This window comes from Lutra lutra, chromosome 7 (genome assembly GCF_902655055.1).
Source record: "Lutra lutra chromosome 7, mLutLut1.2, whole genome shotgun sequence".
NCBI lineage: Eukaryota > Metazoa > Chordata > Mammalia > Carnivora > Mustelidae > Lutra > Lutra lutra.
Genome location: NC_062284.1, coordinates 59356972 through 59368565, shown reverse-complemented (window position 1 = coordinate 59368565; position 11594 = coordinate 59356972). Strand labels below are relative to the sequence as shown.

The 11594-nt window shown below is 41.6% G+C and overlaps 1 protein-coding gene across 5 annotated transcripts in view; it reads left to right on the top strand.

Moving 5' to 3' along the window:
* FSIP1 (fibrous sheath interacting protein 1) overlaps positions 1-10360 on the top strand; it is a 319482-nt gene extending 309122 nt beyond the window's left edge. For 3 of the 5 annotated variants that reach the window (XM_047738801.1, XM_047738799.1, XM_047738800.1), the window contains exon 12: positions 9825-10360. In XM_047738801.1, coding sequence (XP_047594757.1) covers positions 9825-9871 — 47 coding nt within the window. In that variant the 3' untranslated portion in view covers positions 9872-10360. The remainder of the gene's footprint in view (positions 1-9824) is intronic. The other 2 variants (XM_047738802.1, XM_047738803.1) reach the window with 2 other exon arrangements.
* The last annotated feature ends 1234 nt before the right edge of the window (positions 10361-11594 follow it).

Genomic DNA, 11594 nt, shown 5'->3' with positions numbered 1-11594 from the left:
CTGAGCCACCCAGGTGCCCCTCCATACTACCTATTAAGTTTAGACTCTACTAATTCTGAACTAACTCCTCAGTGCCATATTTCTCACTGCCTGCCAGAAAGCTCCATGTGGTTACGGTCTCAGTCTGATTTCCTCATCTTTCCTTTTAACTCAGATTTTCCTCTTTCCCTTCTGTTTCCTCCATCACCCGGGCTCAAAATTTGAGTCATCATCGAATCTCCTCGCCCTTTTGCTCCCCACCTTCGACCTTCAGTATTGTTTGTTCTGCTTCTGCAGCATCTCCCATGCCCCTCCCTTCCTCACTCTTCCTGCTGCTTCAGCTGGACCACTGTGATGATCCCTGGAGCAGTCCTCCCCACCTCTTTCTCCCCTCCTCCACCCGTCGTTGACTACCACCAAACGAATCCCTCCAAAGTCCAGCTTTGATAACCACACTTCTGCAGCTTAGAAAAGTTCTGTAGCTCTCCACTGCCTACTGAATATAATCCAAATTCTTTCCCTTGCTTGTCCAGGCCTCCACAATCTGACTTCCATCTATTCCTAGTCAGTCTCTAACTACTCCTCTACGTGTTATTCAGGTTATAACTAATCTGGTCTCGGGATTTTCAGGGCTTTCCTCTGCCCCTGGATAACCCCTACACCTTTTTTTTTTTTTCCCCTGAAGAATGTTCAGGTACCTCTTCATTGGTAGTGGGATCCCAACCCCATCCTCTCTGAATGTAACCTTCCCTTCTTCCCTTTTTAAAAAGTTTGATTTCCCCTCCGAATGTCCAAGACCCTTGGTCCCCTATCAGGTCATTTCACATACATTGTCTTGAAGTTCTAAGGCACACACACACCTTCTCTTCCTTAAAATGGTGTAATATTTTTGAGGACAAAGATCCTATCTTTGATTTATTGTTACATCTCCTTTGATGTCCAAAGTGCTGCCTTAAACTAAGTGCCTGTTTAAGAAATGAAACTTTAAATTGCCCAGTTTTAGAATAATATGCTGAAAATGTGGTTCACATTTACTCTTCACATTATGAATGAAAGCAGGTGGTATTGCTTAAGAATTATGCAAGCCTCCCATGCTATATAAAGATTTGCAACTTTCTTCTTTTTTTAATGAGATTTTACAAGCTATGAAGTCTGTATCCAGCTGAGAGTTCTTTCTTACAACATGCAATTCCATCAGATGGGTGCGTTCTGCCTTTCCCCACTAAGGATCTTCATTTAATAAACTGTGAAAACTTTGTTCTACCCTAAGATCATGGTGTATTTTCTTTCTATTTGGATAAAGGGTTTTTATTAGGGAAAGCATCTGCATCTCCTCTTTGTCTGTTGTAGGCAAACTTAGTAAGTTAGAAGTGATGATTTGTTGCATATGCGATCTCATCCCCATGGAGTCTGTGTGGAAGGGGGTTTAGAACAGTACTTTACTAAAATATGACTTGACTTCTGTGTGAACTTGGGTCACAATCTGTCTCTGAGTAGAACTGACAAGACAGAATGAACTAGAACTTAATGTGACTTGATGGAAAGAAGCTGCAGTGGCTTACCTCTAACTTCACAGAATGTGCCTCGGAAGGCACCAGATAATCCCAATGTATGATTATAACAACCCCTGAGAGTATGGAGGATGAAGATGGCATCATGGTGAATCTGTGAACCCTATTTTATTTTCCACTTATTATATAACAGACTTTAAGGAATAGGTCCTACGTTATCATCTTGAATGCCTGTTAGCATATCTGAGGTTGGAGGTTTTAATTTTACTAACCTCAGTGTTTATGATTAAAATACTTTGCTGGGGCGCCTGGGTGGCTCAGTGGGTTAAGCCGCTGCCTTCGGCTCAGGTCATGATCTCAGGGTCCTGGGATCGAGTCCCGCATCGGGCTCTCTGCTCAGCAGGGAGCCTGCTTCCCTTCCCCTCTCTCTGCCTGCCTCTCCGTCTACTTGTGATCTCTTTCTGTCAAATAAATAAATAAAATCTTTAAAAAAAAATACTTTGCTAATCAATTTTTTTGCTAATCAATTTTATTCTAAATACTAAATTGTAATTATGTGCTTTCTATGAAAGCGAACACCAAAACTGAATGCCATGCCTGCTTTCTTGGCACAAAGCCCTTTACAGATGTAACTTGAATGAGGAGTCTCAGTGTTTTCAGCTGATACGTTATATTCAGGTCTTTCTTAGGAAACAGTGACATGTGACTGTGATTCCAGGTGGGTTTCTACAGACTGGACTGAACTAAGAAAAACCAGTTATCATTTTCTCTTTCAATAGCAGATATTATTGATATATTCTTTTCTTTTTCTGAGGTCTGTTCCAAGTACTAAAATTCTTCTAAAAGGCCGAGTCAGATAAAACTTCAAAAAGAGAACCCAGCTGAATGATATGGAGGGCCAATTTAAATTGTGGTATTGAAAGATAAGGATCTACCTCACAGCTGTATTCAAAGTTCCATTTTTCTTGTTTGGGCTTTAGGCTTAGTGGTAAATACTGATACTTGACTTTCTGGATACAAGGTCCATTAAATTCAGGGACGCCTGGGTGGTTCAGCTGGTTAAGCGTCTGCCTTCGGGATCGAGGGGGTCGTGGGATCGAGCCCCAAGGTGGGCTCCCTGCTCAGTGGGGAATCTGCTTCTCTCTCTGCCCACCCCTCACCCTGCTCGTGCGCTCTCTCTTAAATAAATAAATAAAATCTTTTTTAGGGGCACCTGGGTGGCTCAGTGGGTTAGAGCCTCTGTCTTCAGCTCGGGGCGTGGTCTCAGAGTCCTGGAATCGAGCCCCACATCGGGCTCTCTGCTTAGAGGGGAGCCTGCTTCCTCTCTCTCTGCCTGCCTCTCTGCCTACCTGTGATCTCTGTCTGTCAAATAAATAAATAAAATCTTAAAAAAAAATCTTTTTAAAAAAAGTTCCAATAAATTCAGTGGTGTACTCACTCCCTGTTGGGGGTTTAGGGGATTGGTAAATAGTGTCTTCTCTTCTTTACCGAGATCGGAACCCATTTAAAGACAGAGGGATTCTGAGGAAGGCACAGAGCAGGAGTTTGGCTTCATTGCTGATGAAATGTAGGGGGTTGCTGTGACCTGGGTGGGCAGCCCAATGGTCTTCCAACGCTGAGTCCTCAGAGTGAACTGACGCACGCTGTCACTGGAGAAGGTGAAAGCCTCAAGCCTCACCTGTGGAGACCTGTCCAGGTGGAACCACTAGCTGGGTGGGGTGGCGTGCTGACTGTGGAGGAAGGGGTGGGCCGAGTGTGCTATTTTTCCCCCCAAACTCACTGATTAGGAGCTGGCTCTTCTCCCTGGCGGCCTGTGGAACAAGATGGCACGAGGTGGGTTGCGTCCCCAAAGTAAGTCAAGTGTGAGGAGAGCGGGGAATAAGCGTTCTTTGCCACCATGTCACCTCTGAGACACCCCTGAATACGCTGGTACTCCACAGAGGAAGCCCTTCAGGTCTGTGGTTAATCTGGTGTTTAATCAAGTTATCTTATGTCAAGTTGCTTTCCAGAGAATTCCAACAAAAAGGTGTCTCAGCGTGTATTGTATACTCTTTCCCACCAAGTATTTGATCTACTTACCAAGTTCATATAGTGAAGAAGAAAATATGAATAACGAAAGCAACAGTAGTAGCATAGGGCAAAAAGGGACACCAAGTCAGTCATGTTAGTAAAGAAAGGGTCAGAATTGTATTAACTCTTCAAGGGAAACAAAGTGGAATTTTCCCATAGGACCCGTGTAATGAATGGTGTCTCAAAAATTTTTATAACGAATGAGTCAGGTATGTTTGTTTTAAAAAGAACAACCTTAAATAAAAACTTCAGGCTACTAACTGTCTTGGTTGGCTCAGGAGTGTCCTGGTTTCACCATCGAAATGTTTCTTGTCCTTGGAAACCCTTCCTCTCTGGCAAACTGGGATGATTGGTCACTGTAAATTGAAACTGAGAACAAAAGCCCAGAGGGCAAATTAATTACTTAAAGCTTGCAGTAGTCTGGGTAAGTGGCCGGATCCCAGACTAGAAGCTAGAGGAGCAGAGGGACGTTGGGCGTGCCCACCCACCAGCAGGATCTGGCCTAGTGGTTGGGAGTCTGGGCTCTGGGTGAGGCAGATCTGGCTTTGAATGCTTGCTCTCTTATTAGCAGTGATCTTAGGCAAGTTACTTAATCTATCTCCTCTACACCTTAGTATCCATATCTGTTAAGATTAGATGGTTTTAATACTTCAATAAGGATCAAAGGAGAAAGCCCACATAAAATGATTATGTCAGTGACTGGACTTGGTCGGCTTATGTGGAATAGTAGTAGTCCCTCCTTTTTTTTTTTTTTTTTAAGATTTTATTTATTGATTTGACAGAGACAGGGAGAGAGGGAATATAAGCAGGGGGAGTGGGAAAGGGAGAAGCAGACTCCCTGCCAAGCAGGGGGCCCGATATGGGGCTCAATCCCAGGACCCCAGAATCATGACCTGAGCTGAAGGCAGACACCTAACCGACTGAGCCACCCAGGTGCCCCAGTAGTAGTCCCTCTTTATTTGAGGTTTCAGCCACCTGTGGTCAGTAGCCTTCCGGAAGCAGGTGATTCTCCTGGCCTGTTGTCAAGGTTAATGGTAGGCTAACACTGTGTCACAATGCCTATGTCATTCACTTTCATCCCATCGTGTGAGCGATTTATCGCCTCACATTATCACAACAAGAGGGGTGAGTATAGTACAAGGCATTTTGAGAGAGACTATATTCACATAACTTTTATTACAGTAAGTTATAATTGTTCTATTTTATTCGTATTGTTTTTAATCTTTTACTGGGCCTAATTTATAAATTAAACTATCAGAGGTATGTATGTACAGGAAAAATCATAGTATATATGGGGTTTGGTACTATCCATGGTTTCAGGCCTCCACTGAGGGTCTTGGAACCCATTCCTTGTGGATAAGAGGGACTTCTGTATTTAACATTTAATCAGGAGATTTCCCATAAAAGCCTGGACTTCTGACTTTTCTGACAAATCAGCAGTTCTTCCACCAGTGAGGAGAGCTGAGGAGCAGGTGTTCCCTTTGGAGGAGGCATGGGGGACAGGGTCCCCGTCTGCCCCTCTCAACTTCATGTGCCTGGCCCTTTGGAGCCATATGATTTCCATACCATGTAATAAGCCTCTGCTGCTTCAAGTGTGGCCTAGTTACTGGGGGCTTATTAGAAAACCTACTGACTCATAATTTGCACTTTAATAAGACCCCCCCGCCTCCCAGTGACGCTTACTGTGAGGTTCAAGAAGCACTGTTATAAAGCACAGAGCAGCAGGATCTTTGGGGAGTGTTTTGCTTCTTGTTTTATACCTGTGTCCAAGGCCCTAGCCCGACTTCCAGGAGTCAGAGTCCCTGGTATGGAGCATTTAGTCCGTCAAATTAATTCAAGCTACAAGATTATATATTACATAGCTACTATACAAGATATAGTATAAGCTTATATATACAGGCTATATACAAGATTATATACTGTATAACTACCAAAAATATTTGAGAAATATGGATTTCAGTATAGATGTCAGAAAGCTAATTATGTTATTCCATTGGGGTCCTCAGAACAAGTTGACCAACCACGACAACTGTGCAGTCTGTTACTCCATGTTGAAAAATTGCCCATCAGAAGATTTGTTTGGTTGTAACTTCCTCCTTATTTACCATCAATTTTTATTCTAGTTCCAGTATAGTTCACATGCAGTGTTAAATTAGTCTCAGGCATACAATATAGGGAGTCATCACTGATTGTAAGTTTGGAACGGAACTTGGGGTGGTTGTAGTTGGATTGGTTTTTGTGAAGGACGTTGCAGTTGTGAAGGGAACATGTGTTAGTGTATGTCCTTACTCTGACCACCCGAACAGTTTCATAGGCACTAGATAGCTTTGAGAAAGTTTTCTTTGTTGTAATACAGGCTTTCTGGTTTGTAGTGGAGTGCTGAGATTCTAAAATAGTAACACTACTAGCTAACTTTTTTTTTTTTCCATTAAAAAATATGTTGGCTTGCTCTTAGGGAAATTCTTAACTCATCGTTGCTTTGATGGGGTTCTGTTTCTCTCAAACTGTGTGTGCCCTCAGGCCTCCTAGTTATTATTTGTTAAATTCCTTTTTCAAGACAACTCATTGCCTTTCAGATGCACTTAGTAACTTAATCAACTCCCCCAAATTTATTGGATCAAAATATCAGAGTTGCTATATGAGAGATTTCCACAGTTCATTACCTTTTGATGTAACACTTTAGTTAAGTATATATTCAATGAATTTATCTTAAGTCACTTTCAACTAATTTTCTTTCATGCTTTTTCATTCTTGATTTGAGGTGGGCTTTTCATGCAAATATGTGCCACCAATTATTTTCTTCATCTCATAAAATATCACTTTATCATTTTGTTTAGTAGTGTCAACAATGGCATTTTGGAGAGGTTTGGTACTTAATTGTGATGTATTATTTTATCAGTTAATAAGAACTTGTGATTCCAGTTCTTCATTCAAATTGGGTAAAATGAAAAAGTTAAGGTCCTAACTGTGGACTAGATCTGTGCACCAGCAGTCCTGGGAGCTTGTTAGAAATGCAGGGTTCCAGGCCCTGCTCCAGACCCACTGTCTCAGAGTCTGCATGGTAACAAGGTTTTCCAGCAGGTGATCTGTGCACTTGTTAAAGTGGGAGAAGCTCTGGACTAGATGGTTGACTAGTCCTACTGTAGGATTATCTATGCTGGTGGTGAAAATAATGTCAGAAAGTATCTTCTTTTCCATCTGCTCAATCCCTCCTTTTTCTTCTTAAATTTCATTTTAATGAAGATCCTGCCTTCTCCAGATTGTCTTATCGCTCTAAGTGTACCTCCCTTCTTGCTTTTGGGTAACCTTCCATTTAACCACCAAAAGCAAGCATGTCCTAGCTTGAGTTCTCCACTGTTTCATGGTTGATAATTTATTTGGAGACACGTATAACTGGTATGGGATCATTTGTGCTCTGTATATTTGGCGTCTGCCTCAGATCTGTCTGGCATTTTAAGCCATACCAAGTCCATTCCTTCAGCAATGCCTCTTACATTGGCAACATATTAGAATCACTTGATGAGATTTAAAGCCGACCAACGCCTTGGTTCCATTCCAGGTGAATTAAATCTATTTCTAGGGGTTGGCTCTGGACATCAGTATTCATTCATTAAGGACATTGTTCTAGGATATAAGGAATAGGACACAACCCCAACTCTGAATTCATCGTCTGTCGATGAAGGTAGGCACTTAGGCAGGAAATCGCAGCAGGGGTGAGATAAGAGTAGTAAGAGCTTTGGGACAAAGTCCACGGCCACACTAGAGGGAATGAACACTGGGGAGATGGGGAAGTGATGTTCAAGTTGAGCCTCCAAGGATGAGGGTCATTTACTGGGTGGGCAAGAAGGCTAACACTCCAGATAGAAGAAATAGTACCTGGGAAGGCCTGGGCCACTCTTACCATTCCTCATCTCATGTGTGGGATATTGAGGTTTGCTTCTCCTCTATCCCACCTTTCTCCCTGCTTATTTTTCGTCTGTGTGTTGGCAATACCACTACATTTATCACTTGACTCTCTGAAGGGAGAGTCATTTTGCCCTTAATGATTAGGCTGATTTTTTTTTTTTTTAAAGATTTTATTTATTTGTCAGAGAGAGGAGAGCGAGCGAGCACAGGCAGACAGAATGGCAGGCAGAGGCAGAGGGAGAAGCAGGCTCCCCGCCAAGCAAGGAGCCCGATGTGGGACTCGATCCCAGGACGCTGGGATCATGACCTGAGCCGAAGGCAGCTGCTTAACCAACTGAGCCACCCAGGCGTCCCTGATTAGGCTGATTTTTAAAAATAACAGCATTATCGACCTATATTTTATATACCCGTATTCATTTCCTGTGGTTGTCACAACAAATGATCACAACAGAAACCCAGATCTCTCAAAGATCTAGAGGCCTGTGGTCTGAAATCAGAGTCAGCAAGGCCATACTCTGCTTGGAGGCTCTAGGGAAAAAAGCCCCCTTGCTTTTCCAGTATCTCAGGCTTTTGACGTTTTTTGGCTTTCTTGTTTTGTGGCCTCCTGCCAATCTCCACTTCTGTTTTCACATTGCCTTTCTCTCTGTGTGTCTCTCCAGTCTGCCTCTGCTTTTCTCTTGTAAGCATGTTTGTTACTGAACCTATGGCCCACCTGGATGAATCTAGGATCATCCTCAGATCCTTAACAGATCTGCAAAGACCCTTTTCCCAAGGAAGGTAACTTTCGCATGTTTGAGTGATTAGAATGTGGACATAACATTTTTTGGCCACCATTCAATAGTACTTTTACAATGCAGTGGTTTTTATAGTCACAGAAGTTTGCATTCATCACCACTCTCAATCTGATATTTTCCTCACCCCTCACACAAATGCTATACCCATGAGTAGTCACTCTCCATTTTCTCCCAATGCCCCCAGCCCTAGGCAACCACTAATCTGCTCTCTGTCTCAGTGAATTTGCCTAGTTTGGACATTTCATATAAACAAAATCATAAAAATATGTGGCCTTCTGTGTCTGGCTTCTGACACTTTGCAAAATGTTTAAGTTTCATCCACATTGTAGCAGGTAATCCATACTCCATTCTTTTTTATGTTGAATGCTGATCTCTTGTATGACTATACCGAGTTTTTTTATCCATTCATCAGTGGGTGGATATTTGGGTTGTTTTTATTTCTTAGCTGTTGTATGTAGTTCTGCTATGAAAACTAGCCTACAGGGCACCTTGGTGGCTTAGTCTGTTAAGCATCTGCCTTCAGCTCAGGTCACTATCTTGGGGTCCTGGGATTGAGTCCTGCCTGCTTCTCCCTCTACCTCCTGTTACCCCTGCTTGTGCACTCATACTCTCTATGACAAATAAATCTTTTTTTTTTTAAATTAGAATTTAAAAAGATTTTATTCATTTATTTGACACAGAGGGAGAGGGGGAGAGAGAGAGCACAAGAAGGGGGAGCAGCACACAGGGAAAAGCAGGTTCCCTGCCAAGCAGGGGGCCCAATGCAGGACTCTATTCCAGGACCCTGAGACCATGACCTGAGCTGAAGGCAGAGGCTTAACCAACTGAGGCACCCAGATGCGCCAAATGAATAAAATCTTAAAAAAAAAAAAAAAAAAAGCATCTGGCCTACAGATTTTGGGGTGGATGTATGTTTTCATTTCCCTTTTGCATATATGTAGGAGTAGAGTTATTGGGTCTGTGGTAACTTTTTGAGGACTTGGTGGACTTTTCCAAAGTGGGTGCACCATTTTACATTCCCACCAGTGGTGGATGAGGGCTTTGGTTTTTCTCGTTTCTGGATTCAATTTTATCATCCTCTTTTAGTTGATTCTCTTACCACTTCTGCCTTCTCTGGTAATCTCACTAGGTTGGGAGAATATTTCCATACGATTTCTGTTAGTGTCACATGTCTTTTCTCTCACAGTGAAGAAATGGCAGGTGGTCAATTCTTATCCACCCTGAATGTCACATTTTCTTTTGGTTTCACCCTGCTTCCCAGAAGTAATGCAAAGCAAGCAACAATGGAAGTTGATGCCCTCTCCAGATCCATAACCATTTTAGTTCTTAAAACCTAGAAAGTTTTCTCTTGGCTGGAAGCTAAATGAAGGCAAGTACCTTCTCTTTTGTATTTTCTTGTAAACTTTGTATGCAGCTTGTGGTGAGTGTTCAATTAAGTATTAAATGAGAATGGCTATTGTCTCATGTGTAAAATGACTAACTGTTGTGTAGGTTGAATAATTTTTCCTAATTGTGCACAACTTCTGATAGCCTAACCACTTTGGTTATTGTTTTCAATGCACAGATGAACAGGAGACTGAAGATATGATGGAAGAATGTAAAGAATCTTAAGCAAAGACTTGCTGGGCGTGTTTTAAGAAAGTTGGGTAAATTCAATTACATAATTTTTTCTGAATTCTTATATTCAATGACTGCATTTATAGGGACCATTCCTCAAATAATGATTTTAATATTTGGATGTTCTCTACCTGGATTATATTTCTTTGATATTTTTGAGACTTGGGGTACAATTGGTCAGTGGGTTGTTTTTAATTGAAATTTCTTGTAAAATTGTATTTTATTGCCAATCTTGTAACATCAGGGATACATTATAGAAACCAACATTTTATGTATGTGTGAGTTATGTTAAAACTAGCTGAAGTGCTACGATGACTTTGTGTTTGATTTTATGTGTTACAACTTCACTGGGATTCAGACAGATTTAATCACTGTGAATTCTTACTTGGGCCCTGATTTTCCAGATTTCCTCCTCTCTGATGTCTGGTGGTAAGTATAACTTGCCAAAGGAAAAAAAAAAAAGAATTTTCTCAACAAAGCAATGTTAGCATAGACTTTGCTTTTTTTTTTTTTTAATTTATTTGACAGATCACAAGTAGGCAGAGAGGCAGGCAGAGAGAGAGACAGGAGGAGGAGGCAGGCTCCCCGCTGAGCAGAGAGCCCAATGCGGGACTCGATCCCAGGACCCTGAGATCATGACCCGAGCCGAAGGCAGAGGCTTTAACCACTGAGCCACCCAGGCGCCCCTAGACTTTGCTTTCTTATTAACAGTGATACTTTGCTTAAACAGGAATTTGACTGAATTACTTGATTTTAAAAAAATTTTATTTGAAAGCAAGAGAGAGAGTGAGAGTGAGAGACTAAGTGAGCACAAGCAGGTAGAGAGGCAAGCGGAGGGAGAGGGAGAAGTAGGCTCCCTGCTGAGTAAGGAACCTGATGCAGGACTTGATCCTAGGACTCTGGGATCATGACCTGAGCCAAAGGTTGTCGCTTAACTGCCTGAGCCACTCAGGTGTCCCTGAATTACTTGATTTTTATTATCAGTTATCATCTTTCAGAATGCAGCAACTATATCATCCTGTTGGAGAATGTATTTATGTCAGAATTTTGAGCAAAGGTTCTATGGCTTTCTTTGATTGAACCAATTTAATCATCTTCTCATCTCTGAAGCAAATTCTGTGGCCAGGGGATGGGCTGTGATAATTGGTGTAGTCAGGGATTCATGCTTGCTTTTTCTAGATGGGGAGTTGGGTTAGTCTCCCTGGAATAACATATAGAAATTATGGACAGTAGTAAAAAGTAAGCAGTAGCAAGACATAATCACATAAACCCCTACTGTTTCCCAATGAGAATGCTATGGTAGAACCTCTAATTTTAAATAGCTTGAAGATGAGAGGGGATAAATAATAAATAATTATTAAAATATTAAATAATGTGTTGATGCTCTCTGTGTTAGACTGACAGATGTCATAGAAAGAGACAACTACTTCCTAGATAGTAATTTGATACACACCTCTTATAAAAGGACCACATAAAGAGGTCTTCTAAATCTTCTTTTTGTTAGTCTTATGTTACACTGGTAATGGATGGATGATATTCTTGAAACATGGGTATTAATCAAAATGCTATAAACACCATATAGAGAGGGAAAAGGGAAGACACTCAGACTTTTTTCTCTAGAGTGCACTAAAAGAAATTAGAAAGCAGCAAAGATCAGCTACTTAAGAAAAGTTGTGTGGCTCTATTTTAAGAGAAGTTTGTCTAGTTACAGGTTAGT